The sequence below is a fragment of the Muntiacus reevesi genome, chromosome 4 (genome assembly GCF_963930625.1).
Source record: "Muntiacus reevesi chromosome 4, mMunRee1.1, whole genome shotgun sequence".
NCBI classification, from domain to species: Eukaryota; Metazoa; Chordata; class Mammalia; order Artiodactyla; family Cervidae; genus Muntiacus; species Muntiacus reevesi.
In genome coordinates this window covers 80,816,016-80,836,887 of record NC_089252.1, presented here as the reverse complement: position 1 = coordinate 80,836,887, position 20,872 = coordinate 80,816,016, and the positions used below count along the sequence as shown (strand labels likewise).

At 50.8% G+C, this 20,872-nt stretch overlaps 1 protein-coding gene and 1 long non-coding RNA gene across 11 annotated transcripts in view; one reads left to right on the top strand and one right to left on the bottom strand.

Annotated features, from left to right (window-relative positions):
- The window catches only part of ITPR1 (inositol 1,4,5-trisphosphate receptor type 1), a 345,755-nt gene that overhangs the window by 316,648 nt on the left and 8,235 nt on the right, over positions 1 to 20,872 (top strand). For all 6 annotated transcript variants that reach the window (XM_065933259.1, XM_065933257.1, XM_065933262.1 and 3 more), the window contains one exon: positions 18,437 to 18,598. In XM_065933259.1, the coding sequence (XP_065789331.1) occupies positions 18,437 to 18,598 (162 nt within the window). The remainder of the gene's footprint in view (positions 1 to 18,436; positions 18,599 to 20,872) is intronic.
- LOC136166667 (uncharacterized) overlaps positions 18,441 to 20,872 on the bottom strand; it is a 40,085-nt gene continuing 37,653 nt past the window's right edge. For all 5 annotated transcript variants that reach the window (XR_010662971.1, XR_010662974.1, XR_010662973.1 and 2 more), the window contains one exon: positions 18,441 to 18,577. This is a non-coding gene — a long non-coding RNA (uncharacterized lncRNA). The remainder of the gene's footprint in view (positions 18,578 to 20,872) is intronic.

The following is a 20,872-nucleotide window of genomic DNA, read 5'->3' as shown; positions in this document are numbered from 1 at the left end:
GCTTTTCTCTAGTTGTGGCCAGCAGATGCTACTCCTGTTGCAGTGCTCAGGCTTCTCTTGTTGTGGAGCTCAGGCTCTGGGCGCCTGGCTCAGTAGTTGGCACCCAGGCTTCGTTGCCCCTCCGCGTGTTGGACCTTCCCTTGACCAGGCATTGAATCCGTGTCCCCTGCATTGGCAGGTGTATTCTTAACCTCTGGACCAGCAGGGACGCCCACTTGGCCTCTTCTCTTGATGATGGAGCCTTGTCTGTTTTTTCTCCTTATATAAGACCTGGTCTCTAAGTGGTATGTTTTTAAAATGATCACTCTATGGCATTCAGCCTGGTTGGTCCATTTGGCCTCAGCCTCACCTTTCTGGGAGACGCTCTGCTCATCATCAGGGAGGGATCATGTGATGGAGGAATTTGAGTCCCAAATTAATCCCAAATTAATCTTCTTGCTGATGGGTCCCGGGTCCCAGGAAAGGGGAAGCCAAGCAGGTATGCAGAGCACTTTTCCCAGGCCGGACACTGTGGAGGTGCCAAACACATGCTCTGGGGCTCCCAGGCTAGCTGTCCTTTCATACCCGTGGTTCTGAACTTCATTAAAGCATTCGGGGGTGTATGGTCAAGCAAAGGAGGCATGCAGTGTTAAGTTTAGGGGCTCTGTGATTTACACCGCTCGCTCTGCGGAGGAGAGCCATCAGCTGTGGCAGTTCACACAGTTCACTGATGCCCTTCATGCTGCCGAGGACTGTACCTCTGCCCCATTATGTGTATAGCACTGTGCTGTGGTCAGCTGTGTCCAGCTCTTTACGACCCCATGAACTGTAGCCCACCAGGCTCCTCTGTCCATGGGGATTCTCCAGGCAAGAATGCTGGAGTGGGTTGCCATGCCCTCTCCCAGGGGATCTTCCATCCCTACCCAGAGATGAACCACATCACCTGCATTGGCAGGTGACTTCTTTTGAGCCTTTGTGTGTTTCTTTTGCAGATGCAGTCATAATGCTCTGTATATAAAAAAACTCCAGCTGAGGATTGCTCAGTGGCAGTGGGCGTGGGCAGGCCAGCACTCACATAGCCCTAGTTCTTCAGCACCCAGGTTCTGGGGGGCTTCCTGGGGATGCCGTCCCCAGGAGGCCCTGAAGTCTAACTGTGTGCTTCTCATAGTTCAGTGTACACGTGAGTCATACCGAGAGCTGGTTAGAATTCAGCTTTTGATTCAGCAGGCACTAGCAGAACTTGAGATTCTGCATTTCCAACCAGCGTCCAGGGGATGCCAGAGCTGCTGGTCCGTGAACCACACTCTGAATAATAAGAGTTCAACAGAAGAGACAAAATAGACACTACTGTAAGAAATCATCCTCCAAGCTGGTTCTGTGAGTGCTGAGGAGAAGTATTCCTTCTTCTATGGGTTGAGCCGTCTGTGGTCTGTGAACCTGTCCCGTATCTTTTACGCGTTTAATAAAGAAAACTACCAAAGTGGGGAGCCAGGAAGGGTGAACTCTGGGGATGAGGAGGAAAAGATGGGGTTTTACCCCAGAGATGACTGTCTTAAAGGTTTTAAAAGAGAGAAGGGTATGGGACTTCCCTGGTGGTCCAGTGATTAGGACTCCATGCTTCTGCTGCTTTGAGTGCGGGTTCGATCCCTGGTCGGGGAACTAAGATCCCACAAGCCACCTGTCACAACCAAGTGAAAGAGAGAGAGAGAGAAGGATAAAGAGACAGAGTGATTAGAGTAGGAGAAGGGAAGGAGAAAAAGTTAGAGAAGGAGGAGGATAAAAAGACACAAGGGTCGTGGGTGTCCTCTTCTACAGATGAAACTTGGGCTTAGGGTTAAGTCAGTTGCCCAGGTAGCGCTCAGCGGCTGAGCTGGGATGCAGGCCCAGGTTTAATGGACCGTACTCCGTAACCTCCACGTTGGGTGAACACAGCAAGGCTGCTGGCAGCTCTGGGCCAGGCAGAAGCAGGGTCTGTTCTTATGGAGACTGGACATTGTGGTGGTTGCTGGCGCAGATGTTCACAGGTCAGGTTTCCAGGCTTGAGACACATGAACTGAAAGGTCTTCAGGTTCTTTCTTTTCCTCCTGGTGTTGATAGTACTGAATTAAACCATCTTTGAACATTCATGCTAACACATACCTATCTGTATTGTGTATAGCAGTCTGCATTCACATTCAATTACTTCATGTTTAGAAGTGGTGGCTTGTAGTTTTCACCCTGTTCACATCTTCCTTTTCTCTCCCGCCCCACTGTGTCTGCTTCTCTTTATAAACTATTCGAATATGCCCCATCTGTAAATCTTTTGGGGGCCAGTTTTGAAGTTTGCTGTTAATCACCTTACTTTACCGTCACAGAAAACTTCACAGTGCTTTTGGGTTTCTGTCTTGATCATAAAGACTTAGTAGGAGCCTTGTGAGCAGTCACCTGACGAGGATTAAGGACCAGAAGTCACCCCCAGCCAGCTCCCCTGCCTGCCCAAAGCCCCTGCATTCACTGAGCTTTCCCAGCCATGCCATTCTTGGTGGGAGAACTTCTTGTCACACCTTCTACAAATCTTTGCATCAAGGAATTCTTACCTCAGTGTCCGAGTTGCTGAGAAACCAGATGTCTGTCTCATGCGCTAGCAGAGGGCCCAGGAAGTGTTGATCCACCAGCCACAAGGCAGTGCGTTTTTGCCAACACCATTCCTAGCAGAGTCTGGCTCTAAAGCCACATGAATCCCTGCTGGGGGCTCCCTGGAGAGCGCCAGCCCCTGCAGGCTGGAAACAGGGGGTGCCCAGCCAAGTCACCCCGTGGGAGGCCACCAGCCCGGGGGAGCTCGATCCGCGGTGGAGCAGGCAACCAGCCCCCATTGTGAACCTACTGAGAGGCTGCAGAGGCACCGCAGCCGGTGGGGGGTGGGGAGCAGTCCTCTCAGCATCCTTTCTCAGGAGGCGGGTGTCTGTCTGGGAGGAGAAGTCAGGAGACCTCTCAAGGAGACCAATGCTGGGAGGCTGAGAGGACTCCAGCGTTGAAGAGGGAGAAGGGCAGTGGATGAGCAGTGTCAGAGATGGAAGGAGAAGTCGTCCAGGGGCCCTGTGGCTCCCATCGGGTCCCAGGGCTACTCAGGAAAACCACCTCTTGCTTCGTGGCTGGAGGCTGGGGGTGTTGCCTTCCTCAGTTCTCCTTAGCCCGTTGATTATGATCCCAGAGACTTCTAAAGAACGGGGGCATCACCGCTGCCAAAGGACCACCTGGCAGAACCAAATGGGAAAGGTCCCCCAGGGTCACTTGGAAGGTGGGGGAGCTTCCCAGACACCCTGAAAACAGCCACTTTGCAGATAGAGTGTCAGGGATGGCAAACAGGTTTTCACCTCAAAACCCAGCAAGTGCTTCGTGGAACCCACCAGGGACTCTGATGGGAGAAGGGTCCTAAGGAGACAAGCTGACTCTGAAAGCGTGACTCCTGAGGCTGTGGTTCCCACAAGAACCAGCTGGAGGTCAGGGAACCAGGACGTCTTCTTTCTAGAAACAGATGCGTCCGGAGGGAAAGAAGGCACATCGGATGCTCTGCCTCACAGTTGGGAACTTAGCAGCCAGATGTTCACCCACAAATTAATTCTCATCCAAACATAACAGGACACCATCTCCCTCTCCTCCTAATCGTCCCCTTTCCTTTCACTGGAGATGAAACATTCCTTGCAAAGCCAGGGTCAGGCTGCTGCCCCCCATGAAGCTGTCATACCCAAGAGTGGGATCCGCAGGCAGAGAAGCGAAGGTGTGAGTTTTGGCTCTGGCCCATCCCAGCCAGGTAACCCCAGGCAAGTCACGGAACATCCCTGACCAGAGTTGCCGGCTGTGGATCGGGGTTAATACCCCTTCATGTGTCCTTGGGGTGGTGGAAAGGAGGGGAATATGTGGGCCCTGGGGTGGAGTGGTAAGTGCTGGGGGACGGAGGCAGTGAGAGATGGAAGGGCCAGAGGAGCCTTGACCGGGTGGTAAGCAGAGGGGCTGCCGTGCTGATAGCTGCCGCGAGCGCGTCTCCTGGGTGCCCGGAAGCATAAGGTCCTGTGGCTGTTGGCACACTATTGCTAAGGAAAGTCAGAGTGGGCATCTTGACTCTGAGAACCTCCTCCCATGGGAAATTCCTGTGGCTTCTCTCTCTTAAAGCTGTTGAAAGTGAGAAGAAAGTGTTAGTCCTTCAGACATGTCTGACTCTTTGTGACCCCATGGACTGTAGCCCACCAGGCTCCTCTGTCCATGGGATTCTCCAGGCAAGAATACTGGAGTAGGTTGCCATTCCCTTCTCCAGGGGGTCTTCCCGACCCAGGGATCGAACCGGGGTCTTTTGCATTGCAGGCAGATTCTGTACCCATCTGAGTCACTAGGGAAGCCCTTAAACATTGAGACAGGACAAGATTGACATTGTCACTGTCTGTCTGTGGAGTGGGTCACGGGTACTTGTGACTTCGCTCTGTGTATTTAGGGCTGTCCTCCACTCAGGCTCACTGCCCAGGACCAGGGGCCCTGGCACCGCGGGGAGTGGGCCCTGCAGCCTGTGTGTGAGGTTCTGTCACCAGCATGGACACCAGGTTCGCTGTGGGTTTCTGTGCCGACTCTGCACACACGATGGGCGGCGGTGCTGGCAGCTGGTGGCCGCGGGGCGCTCAGCCTCGGCTGTGACTCCCAGCGCCACCCGGTGTACTGCAGATTTGGTCTCAGATTCGTTGACTCAGGCCCCAGACAGGGCTGAACTTTCAAAGAAATGTGACTACAGGGTGACCTCACTTAGCCCTGGCAGTTCAAGGCAGGAGGAAAAAAACTCCGAGTCCCCTTCTCCCTGTATGAACTTGAAGTTTGGTGCCACCACGTAGAGTTTTGGTGATAGCCCTTGTAATAAGCAGACTGTTTTTTTAACCCTGCCCTACCCTTCAGTTTTCATGAGATTTTATATACCACATGCCTTTGTTTGAGAGATGTTACCTTTTCTCTGGTGCCAGCTGATATGAAAATGTGTGTATGTCTGTATATGATGGTTTGATTGGCCACGCAGTTGGATGTATTTAACCCAAATAAGTAGGAAGTTAGTTGTGAGTGTCTTTGCCTGAAGGAATTGCAGTACTGCATAGTGGGTGCATTGTAGGTCAAAGATCAAATATGTGATTCCCCTCAAGGACCCAGGAGCCCAATTTTCCGTGACAGTGAAGCTCAGGAGAAGAGCTCAGTCCTTGGTAAACTGACTTAAATTAACTCTTTTCAAGTTAGAAACTCAAAAAGCCTTAAGAGGGAAGGTTGGTAAAGAAGACCAAATGCTAACTGAAATAGAAGGCATGTATGTATTTTGCTAATGAAATAGAGATTTCCCTCATGAAGCTTGGAATTCTACCTTGTCAACCTAAGGTGTGTTTGCAGAGGTGTGTTTTGAGTTAATTGCAGTTAAAGACAGAGTGGCCAGGTGGAGTGCTGCGCACCCCCATTCCCAGGGGCTGCTCTGGCCCCTCCTCTCCGCTGGGACAGTGTGTGAACTGACAGGGGGACGGAATGGAAAACCTCCTTCCATGCCAGCCTGATCCCACTGCAGAGGGAGCAGGCTGTGTTGTACTCTGCCCTGACCCGGGCACACTGGGTCATACCCTCGTCACAGGTCTGGTTTTACTGAGCAGGTACGGAAATCAGTGCTCCGCGTGCAGGATCTTGTTTGGTCTCCGTGGCAGCATTGCAGGTGGTGCCATCACCATCTCCCAGGCAGGAACCTACATAAAGCCCCAGAAGGCTGAGCCGCTTCTCCAGGGTCCCAGGGCTGGGCAGTGCCTGGGCCAGGGTTCACATGCAGGTCCGCCGCCGAGCGGCCACCCTGGAGGTGTCTTGACACGTGCAGTGGCTCCTTCTGTGTTTGCACACGCGCCTCGGTGTCCATGTGTCGAGAAGCTGGCCGTGGTCCAGCTCGGCTGCGGGGGGTTTTCCTGAGGAGGACTGGCTCATCTCCCACCTCCCCTGAATTAACTGCCTTCAGAGGAGGCAAAGCCCAGAGAAAGGAATAGGAGGAGGAGCAGGAAGGAGGATCCCCTAGAGAAAAGCACCAGTGACACGGTGGGGTTAATTCCCTGAGCTGCTGCTGGATCCACCGGTCACAAGGGAACGGCAGAGAACTGCTCTTACAGAGGGAGTATCCGAAGTAGATGTTGGTTTAGATGTGCGATAATCTGATAAACTTCATTGCCCTCAGCTAGGAATGGGGGATGAAATTTCCTTTGGTGACCATATTTGGGGAGAGAGAGTGGTAAGTTAAAGGGGAAGGCCGGTTCACCAGAGCCACAGTCAGACTTGGGCTCCCACACCCAGGTGACTCATCCGCATGGTTATAACTCCCTGATAATTAAACATTGGAGCGTCTGATCCATCATCCCTTAAGCCTGGTGCTGACTTTTTCTCACAGAGTAGACAGCCTTCTCCCGCTGCCCACCCACCCGCCTCCACCCCCACCAACACACACACTAATCCACTGGACATTTTCCAGCTTGTTCCATCTTTTATTAGTTCACTTGACCTCCTCAGAGACTCACAATACAGGGACATAAAAACAAAGCGATTTTCCAAGTTAAAAGTAGTATCGTGGTGGCAGTCAGAGGGGTACACTTAGAAGATGGTGGGGTGTGTGGTTTATGCATAAGAGGGGAGAGTGCATTCCCAGAAAATGCTCTGGTGAAAGCCCTTAGAAATTTGCATGCAAAAAAGTCACATAAGGGAAACCTTTTTTTTTTTTTGCCTGAAAATAAGCTCCTGGGCCAACTTTCCAAGCAGATAAGTTCTATTAGCAAAGTAAGCACCACTAAACATCTACTATGAGGAAACAGACTAAGAGTCACACGCAGGAGGAGGTCTGGCTTCAGCATGCGTGCTTATCTGTATTTGATAAGAAAAGACAGGAAGCAAGCGCAGACAGAAAGCAGTGTGTTAGCAGGGGCTAAAGATCAAGACGGGAACTGAGTACCTGTCACTGCCTTCTGCTTAAAAGGGACATCGACTGGAGTCTTGCTCCTTTCCTGACCCAAGACACAGCCTGGTGCTTTAGAACCCACCCATAGGCGCTCCCCAAACGAGCACTGCAGCTTCCTGCCCCCCAGGTGGTCCATGGAATCGGGGAGTGGGGCGGGGCGGGGAGTGTAACTCAGGACGGAAGTGGAGGCTGAGAGTTGCGTGTGGATCATAGTCAGATCAAAGTCAGGCCCTGCACATCCACGTAGGACTTTCCTGATGGCTCAGTCGATAAAAAAGCTGCCTGCAATGCAGGAGACACGGGTTCGATCCCTGGATCAGGAAGATCTGCTGGAGAAGGGAATGACAACCCACGCCAGCGTTCTTGCCTGGATAATTCCATGGACAGAGAAGCCTGGCAGGGTATAGTCCATGGCGTCACAGAGAGTCAGATGCGACTGAGCGACTTGAGCACATACCCGGGCAGCAACTAAACAACAGTAAAAAGGAGCTCCAGGGGCAGGGTGGTGACAGCGGCGCCGTGAGCAGAGAAGTGAACACAGAGATTCACATGGTCATCGCGAGGGGTCTTAGTTCAAGGAAGTCCCTCACAGATAGGACTTAGGGTGCAAACGGAGGGGCGTGCACCTAATGATGCAACCTCCCCTTCTGCCCCCTCTCTGCATCATGTAGATGGGTCTGGCAGGCAGCCCGTGGCTACTGCAAAAGTGGCGTGGAAACCCTCTGCTTCCACGCAGATGTGAAGTAATGGGCTTGGACTTTGACCTAGAATTCCAGAGAGGATGCTGGGAGAAAGGGTAAGCATGGGGTGAGGGTGGGGTGGGGTGATAAGTCCCCGAGATGGAGATATTTCAGTGTCAGTCATGCTGTCAGCTCTTCTTTCCCAGGGTATTTTCTGGGAATGCACCCTGCCCTCTTAGAGAAACAGCACCGCACCACCTCCTCCTCCCTCTGGGAGGCCGCGGCCTTGGTTAAGATGCTGCCCGGGCTCCGTAAGCCCTCAGCGGCGGGCGGGTGAGGATACAGCCGGTGCTGGCCTCTGAGCCAGCTCAGAAAGCTCTCTGAAGTTAGCTGACACTGCGGCCGAGTTCAAGCATGTCAGAGTGAGGGAGAAGCGCGCAGGGATTTGGCACTCGCCTGCGGGTGGCTGGAAAGAGTGTGTCAGTATCATGGATGTGCCTCCCGGCCGGCCAGGCATACTCTCGCCCCCACCCTCGGCACCAGAGCTTTGGTTCGTGTCCGCGGCAGCTGCACCGAGCAGTTGCTCAGCTTAAGTTTCCACACCCGGGCTCAGGCCCCGTCCTGCCCTCCGATGATCTGGAGGGTATGAAGCCACCCTCGCCTGAGTGCGCTTCACAGGCAGCTTCCTTCCCTTCGGAGGCACTCGGGCACTGGGAGATGGGTCTATAGGGACCTCCCAGCCGTCTGCTCGGAGTTCCCCATGTTGTCACCTCCGCTGAGGAGTGCTCAGCACTGCGTGTCACCGTTAGGGGAGCTAAGCTGTTATCCACTCCAAAGGAGCTCGACTGCTCAGGCGGGTCCCCGGGACCCGGGTCCCTTGAGGGTGCGCCTGGCACGTGGTGGATCCAGCACCTGTGATCGCTTCTCCCCCTTGGTTCATTAGTCCACGGGCGAATGCAGCGATTTACATGTTTGTACAGGCTTGTATATGTGTGTAAGATGTTTGTTTACACCCTCGTTTCCCCCAATTCAGCAGATGTTCTAAACTCCCAAGAACACATTTTTCTCCCTTCCATGCCTTGGACTCACCTCCTGTGCCTCTGCCCGCTGCAGCCCCCACTGGGCCACCCTTCTGACCCCTCAGCCCCAGGCTCCATGTCCACCCGGTGACGCCCCAGCCTTCACTCTTCCATCTCTCCTCTGCTCGGAACACGGAGAGTGTCTGACAGAGCTGGACACAGCCAAGAGGCGTGTGACCCCCTGGCCTTTACGAAGATGTTCTGAGTTTATTTTTATCATGTACAAGTATTCAGGGTTCTTTAACATGTATCTCTTCTGAAGGAAGTCTAGTAGCACGCGTCTGGGAATATGAGAATGAGGAAAAGATCCTAGCAGTTAGGCACGGCCGTTCATAGTTAAAGATTATGCACGTGGACCAAGCTCATGGCGTCTTCTTTCTCAAACCTGCTTTTCTGCAGGGCCCCCATGTTACCACCTAGAAAATGAGGAGGCTGAATCAGAGGGTCTCTTGGACCATCTTTAGCTCCATAATTCCACTCTCAAACAAGTCCCGAGGGTCTGTGTCAGGAGTGGACGTGGGTGTCAGGAGGGAGACGGGAGGCCCGCATGGACTCAGCAGTGAGCTTTGGGGTAAGAGTGCAAGGGGGCAAGTTGGTAACATGGGGCGGCTGGAAAGGAGTGAGGAACTTGGAGACTCTGTGCTTGGCAGATCATCTCTCCCTCCCAGAAGTGTTCAGACTGTGGGCACCTTGCTTCGAAACCCCTTTCAGGTCAGGGTGATGCTGGCAGCCTGCCCTGAGCTCTCACTGAAGCCATTCGGTCATCTTCCCATCACCTGATCTCATGGCTGGCTTTCGGTCCAGAGGAGCCGCCTGGCACACGCTGCCCGACAGCGACACAGCTACAGGTGAAATAGCGGGGCAGGGAGGCGCGCGGGTGTGCATAGGGCGTGTGTTCAAAGACAAACACCAAGTATTTTGCCCTGAAACAATAGCAAAGAACTTTGGAAAGCCTCTTAAGTAGGCTAAAAACAAACCAACAACAACAACAAAACCATTGTTGTATAAAAAAGAGACCAAAGTTTAAACTCATGGGATCCAAAAGGGAGTAGAAGAAAAACCAAGAAAAATTGCCAAAACCCTGTGCGTGACCACAAGGAACCTTCTGGTGGATTGCATAGCTAACTGGACGGGCCGGGGAGGCTGCCTGAGCAGAATGTCCTGAGCCAGCCGGGGAGGAGGGCGGGCTCGCCTGGAGGTTCTTCCTGAGGAATCTCCAGCCGGCCTGCCCTGCCCTGCCCTGCCCAGCGCCGCCCCCCCTCACCCCCGCCCTGACCTTTCTCCCTTCCTCTGTCATCCCGGGCTCCCTCCACCCGGCAGCCCGGATACCCAGGGCCCAGCGGTGCCTCCCTGACTGCTGGGCGCTGCCGTCTCGAGGCCCCAGTGCAGGCCCAGCATCCCTTCACCTGAGGGTCGACAGTGACATAGAACGGTGGCCCTGCAGCTGGCCTTGCCTAGGGATTTCATCAGAAATGGGTGCGGTCCTCGCTCTGGCAAGGGCCCGGCTCTGTTACACTGTATCATCCAAGAACAACTATTAACCACGTCTGGGAAGGGTGAGTGGTCATTCCAGCCCAGCTGAGGATTATATAACGGGGCCTGTCTGGGTGATGTCGGCTGAGACGAGCGCAGACCGGGCTCATGCCTGGACTCGGGGCTGGCCTGGGCGCCCTTCACATGGCTCCTGCAGGAAGAGAGAAATCCGTGCGTCTGAACTCTAGGAAAGGAAGAACTCACTCAGGTGGGACGGAGCGCTCCACCTGGAGTCAGCATCTCAGACGACAGACCACTCTGAGGCCTTGGGCTGCTGACACTGACCTGCAGTACTTCTGCATCGTACTCTCCAGTTGACAGACACATTCCTGCAGCCGTTTGATTCTCACATTAACCCTGTGAAGTAGCTTTCAAAAAAAAAAAGGGAAGCAGAGACCCGGGTTGGTTGGCTGACTTGCCCAGCTCGCTGTGATCGCTCTGGGCCTCTGAGCTTCAGTTCCTGACTCCAGGACATGTCTCTTCTCGTTGACACTCTGAAATACAGAGACCTGGATCCCTGAATTAGGGTCTGCCTTCCCTCGTAGCTCAGTTGGTAAAGAACCTGCCTGCAATGCAGGAGACCTGGGTTCAGTTCCTGAGTTGGGAAGATGCTCTGGAGGAGGAAATAGCAACCCACTCCAGTATTCTTGCCTGGAGGGATAGAGGAGCCTGGTGGGCTGCAGTCCATGGGGTCCCAACGGTTGGACATCACTTAGCGACTAAACCACCAACAAATTCCAGGTGTGGGATCCTTTTTTTTTTTTTTTTTTAAGAGATTTTACTTTTTTATAGCAGTTTTGGGTTTACAGAACTGCTGAACAAAAAGTCCCGAGTTCTCTTGTGCCCCCTTCTCCTTACCTTGCCTGCTAGTTCCCCTCTTAGTAACTTTTGTTTGCTGTGGTGTAGTTACAACAATTGATAAACTAATATACAGTAATTATTAGTTAAAGACGGTAGTTTACACCAGGGTTTGTGCTTCTGTTGTGCTCTGTTCATTCATCCCTACCGCCCCCAACTGCCACATTTTTTTACCTTTGGGATTCATTGTTTGAGTTTTTTTTGTGTGTGTCTTTTTAAATGTATAATAGATACTATAAGTGGCAATTTTGGAGTCATTGAGCATAGCGATCATTATCATTGTTTTTCACCCAAAGTAAGAAATTGTGGTGTGTGTTTGTTTTCTCTGATCTTAGGAAAGAGAGCGCTAAAGATTATTTTCTTCCTCTTTAACACAAATAATCACCTTAACTTGGGCTTCCTAGGTCGTGCAGTGGTAAAGAATTCACCTGCCAATGCAGGAGACTCAGGTTCTATCCCTTGGTCAGGAAGATCCCCGGGAGAAGGGCATGGCAACCCACTCCAGTATTCTTGCCTGGAGAATCCCATGGACGGAGGAGCCTGGTGGGCTACAGTCCACGGGGGTCGCAAAGAATAGGACATAGCTGAGCACACACACAGTCACCTTCGCTCACAAGAGAGGCAAGCATTTAAAGTTTATTGAGTGTAATATATTCCTGCTGTAGAAAAGTTAAGGGTTATCTTTGGCCTTCCTCCTCCACTCTCTTCCAGGCATTTTCTGGGGGCTTTGGATACATGAAGCCAAGAGTCTGTTTCCAGGCTGCCCCGCCCCCTCTCGGGGTCACTCTCGTCATCCCCAGTCACTCTGGGAAATCCTGTCTGTCTTGCTTGGTAAGAGAAGGTGCAGTGCCTATGACATGTGCTTTGAAAGGACCATCTCTGCACGCCTGAATCTTCCCAAGGGGATTCTGAAGGGTAGAGGAGACTCTGTGGCTTACAGGTCTATCTTCCCAGGACTGATCTTCTGGCCCATGACCCTGTCTTTTATCCTCATGACCCCACCAAAAAAAAAAATCGCAATTCTTTAGTCTACCTGTGAAAGAATAAGGGGTTTAGCCATAAATGCTGCGTTGTTTACGTGGTAAACAAAACTCTACCACCAGTGGACTTTCTCTGAGGAGGTAACTGATGATCTCAGCTGTCTTTCTTAGAACTGCCTCTTCAGTTGAACCTGGGAAGAGGGAGAAAAAAAAACACACTTCTCAGAATGATTAGCATTTGCATCATACAATCCAACTTCCTCTCCTCCTCTCTCTCTTTCTCTCTCTCTCTCTCTGTGTTTCTCTCTCTCTCTCTCTCTCACACCCTCCCTCTTTCCAGTCAAGAACGTTTCAAGAGGTCAGTGCCGCCCCCGTGTCTAAAACTTCAGTGTTTGCTTTGCAGGGACTTTTCCAACTTTACCTAGAAAAGAACTAACCAGAACCATAGCACTTGTGGTCAGCGTGCTTCCGGCTGTGGCTTGAGTCGGTTTGTCTGCTCTGACAGAGGAAGTGCTTGCTGTGACGGGAACCGCGCTGGCTGGATTGTAGGAGGACCGGGGCAGACAGTGCCTAAGGACATTGGTATGTGAGGTGCCAGCAGCCAGGAGGGCAAGGGAGGCACAGAGGGGCTCCCAGACCCAGGGCGACAGATGTGGCCGGGCGACAGATGTGGCCGGCCGACAGGCGGTGGAGACACCAGCCCTCAGCCAGCCCCCTCCTGACCACACACACACACCCGCCAAGATGAGTTCATGCATAAACAACATGTCTTCACTGGAGATGACTTTCTCAAAAATTCAGGGGAAGCTGGGACACTGAGACATGTTTTTGACCTGGGATTGACATGAAGGTGGGAGTTTTGCAAACGTTCAGAGACCTTCAGAGTCTGGCTGGCTGGAGAGGCAGGGTGCGCACTTCATAGGAGTCACTGAGCGCTCTAGCCAGCTCAGCGTTTGCTGTGAAAGTCTGAGCTAGATTGAAAGTCACTTCTCTCTCTGCTCCTCTGCTAAGGCTGGGATAGTCTTAGGATTTTTCCTGTAGAGATTCAGATCTCTGTGTGGCCAAGTCGTGCTGGTAAGGAGCCTTCACATTGCATTGGAATTTACCCTACTGTACAGGATGTAAAACCCAGTAGAAATGGAGAGCACAGTTTGGCCAGGATAGCTAATTTAAACTACTAGATACTCGTTGGTAGTTTGAGATTTGACTTAATAGCCAGTAAGATTATGTAAGTAAAATACTGGCTACACTGAGGATCTCAAATTTTTGGTACATACCCATGTCAGGGCAGAAAAGCTAATGACACCCAGTGGCCAGAGTACTCAGGTTCCCTTGTTTGGGGTTTTAGTGGGGCCCCCAACTCTGCTTCTTACTGTTAGATGTAAATGTTAGAAGAGTGCTATAAGGGAGAAGCTTGAAGGTGGTCACCAGGAAGTGTCTAAAACAGGAAATCCTGTCCTTCCATTTGCACTGAAGACTCTCATGAGATAATGAAGACTCATCACTAGGATCCAGGCACAGGGTCCAAAGTGACCTGTTGAAAGGATGACGTTTCTGTAAAATGGGGTTTTACCTTTAAATCTGATTCAATTTCATGTTCTGCTCCAGGGCATATTTTGAGGCTAATGTATTTTCAATCGTTTAGCATTGACTAAGATGGAGATTCTAATCAGATGTGTTATTTTTGTCTGTGGCTTTATGTAGCCCTTGGACAGGGTCTTCATCCCTGGGAGTACAGGGAGCCCACGTACAGAAGCACAGAGAAAGCGAAAGCAAACAGTATCAGAGTGCATCTCTTGACCTTGAGGGGAGGAGCACAGATGCCAGTAGCGGCCGCCTGAGGGCCAGGGGAGCCCGTTCACCGTTCCGGCAGACACTCACTGGGCGCCGAGCGCTGGGAGCTGAGACTGCAGTGAGCCCCACGGAAGGGCAGCGCCATGCCCTGCAGCCCCATTCCTGGCACTCCTGCCCCTGGGGAATAGACGGGCCTTGCCGTCTTACCTCTAGACCCTCAGCACTCAGCCCTGTGCCGGGCACAGAAGTTATCAGTGGTCTGTTCAGTAATCAGTTGTTGGATGGGGTCTGTGTATTTTGCATTTGTCAGAGGCCTTTCTGAAACCATTGCTTAGGAGTCACGGGATCACATCACACACCCCACAGAAGAAGGCAGGAATCCACTGTGAACAAAGTCTCTTTCCCCTCTATAGTTGTTTGGTCACTTGCTCTTTAGAATAAGAAACTGTTCTTTAAGGTACGTGCAGACTTTGCACTGATTTTCTGTATTCTTTGAAGGCCTGTTTAATGTGGATTTTGTTTGGAAAGCTGTTTTGTTTTTGTGGAGGACTCGCTAAGCCACTGCACATATGAAAGACCTGAGAGCCAGGTTTGAGATGCACCCTCTGGCCGTTTTCAACAGCTGCAGGTTCCTCTGCGCGTCAGGCAGCGGTGACTGTGCTCAGCCTCGCCCCGGCGCCTCACCAGGCGGGGCTCCAGGTCACTCTGCCCCTCCTCACCCCTGCAGGCCCTGCTCCCTCCCTGCCTTACCGGTCCAGCTGTCCGGCCACCATCGCACGCGGGCCCACCACAGTCCATCTGCTCTCTTCCCCGGCTCGGACCACTCTGGTTTCCGCCTGCTCAGTAGCCCTCACGCTGACCCCTCGTGTGGCCAAGTGCAAACCTTCCCCGAGACCCAGGCCTGCCAGGAAGAGGACACCAGCCACTCACAGCCCCCGCAGTCACGTCCGACCGTTGACCTGACTCTCACTCCCTTGACACAGCCTGGCTGCTTTCTTCACTTCTGCTTTTTAACAGAAACATCCACTTTCCTTAACTAAACTGCAGGCACTCTGATGGGTGGAACCCTGGTTCATACTTGGGTTTCAAAGCCATGACCACCTTCTCGAGGTCCAGCAGGCAGGGACCAAGTGCAGAGGCCTCGCTGCTGGGTCGCCAGCACCAAGTATGTAAAGAAGCAGTATGAAGCAGTTGTATTTCTTAAACTGTTTTCTTCCGAGAGTGCTTATGCTTTTGAGTTGAATCCAAAGAACTAGCAAATATTGCTTCCAGATATACTCAGCAATAGCAGCTCACAGTGTATAAACACCAGGTCATTCTCAGGGTCTCCTATGAAATACAGGGATTTCCTTCTTCCCTGCCCTCTACCGGTCACCCTCTCTTCTGGGGCTGGGTTCTGCGCTGCCACCTTGGGACAGACAGGGTGTCTGTGGTATCCCCGTGGATGGTAAGTCTGACGGCTTCAGGGGGACTTCGGGGCTTCCCTCTTCCCCTCGCTTCCTCGGGAGTCAGCGTGCAGACGTGTAGCCGTCCCCGTGGACGTCCCGCCTCAGGGGCGTGGCTGGCCTCCTGCAGCTGTGCTCGTGGTCGCCAGCCTGGCCCACCCATCTCTCCTGTCCCGGGGCTTGAGCTGCCTGTGAGCATCAGTGACCCCCAGACACCCGTCCCCTCCATGTGTCCTCTCCTGATCAGCCAGGCCGTTCCCCCTGGAGAGGGACAGAGGGGGAAGGCGTGATGACGACTCGGGGTGGTGAGTGTCGTCAGTGACGGCTGACCATATGCGTTTCAGCATCGCTACTGCGCTTAAACATTTCCAGATGTCTGCTCTCCTCTTCTTCGCTGTAGACACACAGCAGAGAACCGATTGCAGCCATGGCAACAGTCCAGCGTTCTAGGCTGGTCATCCTCAAAGTGAAATATATTTGTCAAATGCTCTTTTGCCTACGGCTCTGTCTGTGGAGGGAAGCTGACGAGAACGCATGGAGGCTCCTGTCAGGGCACGTGTGAAGGGAGTGTCGCTCACGGCGTGCGGCACGGGCAGGGGGACAGTGTCACATTCCTCCTCCCACAGGCATTCTAGACACCTGAGATTCCCCGTGTAAGCTTAGTTACCAGGCCGCCCAGCAAACAGTGCGTTTACCATTCCTTGCATCCACAAGTGTTTATCAAGGGTCTGCTGTGTTTAGTCCCGGTACTGAGGTGGTTCCTGGGCTCAGGATGCGGGCAGGCTGGAGACTCCCCACGTCTTACACAAACGCTTTAAAGTAGATGGGACAGCTTGTGCCGCTGCGGTGCCTTCTTTGTGATGCTGCCGACTGGTTCTTGTTTGGTTTCTGTATTGCTAGATCACATTAGGTCAAGACGCGGTTGTCTTGCTTTTTAATATTTAGACACGTCTTGTGGGATCTTGTTCTTGATTTTGAGTGTGTTGATGCCTTGTGTTGTGTATGACAGGTTGGCAAACTCCGGCCTGTGGGACAAAGTGGGCCTTCCGCCAGCATTTGTGAAGTTTTTTTGGGAAACAGCCACCCCGTTCGTTTGTGCACTGTCTACGGCTGTTTGGGGGCTACATGGCGGATTCATTGTGACAGAGTCCGTGTGGTCCAGAAAGCGAAAGATCCTATCAGAAAATACTACCCAGAAAGATTCTGCTGACCTCTGGTGTACGCAAAGCACCAATAGCAAATTCTGCATGTGTGTTGGGTGGGTGGGGGTGGGGTGGTCATGCCATGTGTTAGAACGCTTATTAGAATTTATTCCAATGAGATCGGAATGGCCCAGATGAAATGTGATAGCGTGTGCATGTGGGAGGAGCAGGTTTTCCTCCACTTGCCTCTGCTGATGAAGCTTTTCTGTGGTTCACTCCTACCTTTCCGTACAGCTCATCTATAAAGTGTACTTTTTAGGATAAATGGGAGAAAAGCAGATGTGGGCAGGAAGAAGTGAGGTGGGAGGAAGAGTCTTGTCCATTCTGTTAAACTGCAGTGAGAAATGGTGTTTATACTTAGCTGCTGCTAAGTCGCTTCAGTCGTGTCCGACTCTGTGCGACCCCATAGACGGCAGCCCACCAGGCTCCCCCGTCCCTGGGATTCTCCAGGCAAGAACACTGGAGTGGGTTGCCATTTCTTTCTCCACTGCAGGTATGAGCAACAGGTATTAAAAGAAAGGGTGGACCTCTGACTTATTTGCAATAATGTCTTTGTCACATTAAAATAACAAATATAAATCTTTTCCTTGATGTGTCAATGCACAACCGATATTCTTGAAGTACTTGTTATGAATTCTAAGCTGCTCATATAGTTGAGCTGAACACATGTTCATCATCACAAATTTCATGTAACCCCTAACAGTATCCTTTTGCTTTCTTCAGAGTATATATGTGTTTTAGTCCTAAAAGTCCAGTTCTCTTCAGATACAGGAGCATTAAAAGGGATATCTGTTTCTCTTTCAAGTTTGCAATTTGATTGCAGTCACTAACCGTTGAATCTACCTGGCCTACCCTTCAGGTAATATTGACAAAGGGACGAAAATATCACTTAGACTAAGGGACCAATTTTGTGCTGGTAAATGTTTGGGAAAAGAGGGGGAACTGATTTGTCGTGTTTGCCACTTTGAATACTAACACCATGGCCATTTCAAGTGACCAGTGTGATGTTACTGAAAGCAGAGTTGTAAAGAGTTATGCGATAGGACCCTATTACAGTGTTTCCATCATACAGACATGATAGAGGTGAATAACCTCAAGAGCATGGATAGAAATAAAATGTGGTAAATGAAGAAAAAAGAAACGGTGGAGGTGGTGAGGGGAGGAGACTGAATGGGTCTTTCTTACACCAACCAACAACACAGGCCAGCCATTTCAGGCATGGAGGAGCAGGAAGCAAGAGTGAAGGGTGGTGTTCGTATGTTCACAAAGAGGGCAACTGAACCTACTCTCCGTTTGCAGCCTCCTGACAGTTGTCTACCAAGAACACACCCATACACATAGCTGGTAAATCCCACAACACTCGGGATCTTAAAATTCACTTACTTCTAGAGTGTTTGTTTGCAAATGATTTTGGAGTTTAAGTTGGGGAAGATGTAAAGGATCCCTGAGGGTGGCTGATGGTGATGGTCGCACAGGAGAGTGAATGTTCTTAATGCCACTGAACTGTACACCTCAAAGTAATTAAAATGGTAAGTTGTATTGTGTGTACGGGACCACAGTTTTAAGACTCAGATCTCATTAGCTCTGTAATTTGCAGAGATCACAGATGGAATGGCAGTGTTAGTATTCAGAGTTGAGAAACTTTGTTTGGCAACCCACTTTGACCCATGTGTAATTTTACAGTGATTTCTTCTAGGAATTAAGAGAGTTTCCTTATACTCAAAATTACAAAGATATTTACTGAATGGTTTCGTTTTTGTTTTTTCAAATACACAGTGCAGTACGTTAGTTCTGTAGCAGGCAGAGACAGCCTGATGAATGATGCTGCCAAGTCCAGATGGCATGGGAGGAGTGCCTCTGTGGTCTCCGCTGGTAGAAGTGACGCCCTCTTTTTTCCATCTGGGTTCTAGGAAAGAAACCTAGACTGGTTCCCGAGGATGAGAGCCATGTCCCTGGTCAGCAGCGATTCAGAAGGAGAACAGAATGAGCTGAGGAACCTGCAGGAGAAACTGGAGTCCACCATGAAGCTTGTCACCAACCTCTCTGGACAGCTGTCAGAATTAAAGGATCAGGTAAAGAAAAGAACCCTACCTGCCTACACACATACACACACCACTACAATACACACCAAATTTGGTGAGGGAGGAAAATAAAAAAAAGGAAAACAGCAATGCTCATGTTACAATGCTGAAGTTTATCATCTGGACAAAAAAGGAAATGGGTGATAAGCCCATTCAGTCCATCAGTTTCCTCTCCGTTTCCCCCTCACTGCCCCTTTGACAGGATAAGCCCAGGATACCACTTTCATTGCTGCTCAGGACGAGGTTTTAATGTGAAAAACAAAACCAGAAAATGAGAAAATGCAAACTACTTCAGTGAAGCGCTGTCCAGAAAAACGCACTGTATAAAACTGCCCTGTCTTCTTCACTGACAGATGATGACAAGCTGTTTCTGGCTTTTCTTTCCAGCCCTCAGAACTATCAACTCCTCCCCCCAGGTACTTACATTCAGCATCCAGGGCATAAACCCTAGTCCAGGAAGAGCCCCCTCCTCGCTGACTGGCTGCCATCGTCCAGGCAGTGAGGCAGGTGCTGGGGTGGGAGAGTAAGCACTCTGAACGCGCCCCTGCCGTCACCGAGCTTAGCCGTCCTCACAGTGCTGCTGCGTCCTGCTCCCTGTCCCTAAGATAACACCTTGCCCCTGTAACTAAGCCGGGGGAAGGCGGCATCCTTTTTATCCCCTCCTAGCCCCCTTAAAACAAGCACAGTCACCAGGTGATGACCTCCGTGCTGGGCCAGCCTGCGCTCAGCCACATTGATTGGGATCCCCCTGCACACCGTGCTGAAAGCTTTTTAATCAGTTTCATATACGAGATTATACATTTTATAGAGCAGTAGTTACCAGGCCAGGCTGGCCCGGAGGTAAGTGGTAAGGTAGACCCACAGCTGCTTGATTTCTCTGGGGAACATAATAACTAGTGAAGACTCTGCCTAGAGTCGACTCTTCTTGGAGGTGGTTTCCATGGCACTTTAAGCAGTTCTACTTTGCATTATGTTTCTTTGCCAACTAAATTATTCCAAACTGAACCTCAAGATAGTATCTGGCCTCAAATTAGTTTCTTTCACTTGTATTAAGGTGCAAATAAAAAGACTAATGAGAGGAGAAAGCCTTATTTATGAAGGCTATCTCTGGTGCTGAGCTGGGTAGCCCCCTAAAATGACTAACAAACTGCATAAGTAAAACTTAAAGAGATATAACTAGTTTCCTTTGCTTATTGTTTTATTGAGTCTTTAACCCTGCTGTGAAACACTGGTCCCCAGGACTGCCTTGATGCACGAGTCCCTCTCCTGAGGCTGCTTGTGTTACCCGCCCCCCACCCGAGTGAGGCGAGCTCTTTAACGCATGGAGCAATGCTTGAGCGCCCTCCCTCTCCCTTAGAGCTGTGGCTATAAGAATCGCCATTAAATCAGGTACTTTAAATTAGGTGCCAAAAACTCGTAAGAGAAGTTGATCTAATACAGACCTAAATAAAGGAAGCAATTAGCTCTCTATACAGTGCCATCTGTAAGCACGCCTGAAGCTATTATTGGGTAGTCTGTGGTAGTCAATGCCATGCAAGTAGGCCCAGCCTGTCCTCTCAACACTAAGAATCCGGGGTGTTGAATTGCTCCCTGAGGGTAGTTCCCAAGCTGCTTCGGTGATGGACACTTCGCAAAGCAGTGAACTTGGCCTAAGGAGTGAGTGTAGCCGAGGAACTCACCCAGAATCATAGGTGTATGAGGTACCCAAGACCCCAGGTGGCATCGGACCCAGTTCCATCCTTTTGTTTGTTGAGGATACTCAGATACACAGCAGGCAGGAGCTCCTGGTCTTGCAGGCTAGGCCTGTTTCCCCTGTTTTGTTTCCTCACTGTACCCTGTTTGCCTTTCATGGTTGACTGTTTCAATTCTTACTCTTTTAAAAGTTAGAGTTTCAGGAGTCACATCATGTATCAATACTTAAACATTATGAAGGATACATTCATTGCCATGTTACATAACTGATCACAATAGAGACTTGGCATCAGGATTGTTTCTATGAAGCCAGAATTTTGGCTTGAACAACCTATATAAAACTATGATTAAGTATGAACTAAGATTCATTAAGTGACATCAAAACCAGTGTGGTTTAAACTGCTTGGTTTCAGCTCTTTTTACATTTTTGTTTTAAAGTGAGCCGTTGGAACCACCCTTCAGAAACCCTTACCCTTATGAATGACTTTGAAATTGAACCACTTTTTCCTAGAAGATGTTATAGGCTGAAAAGAAATAGGAGGAAACCAGTAACTTATTCTAAAGTACCTTTAC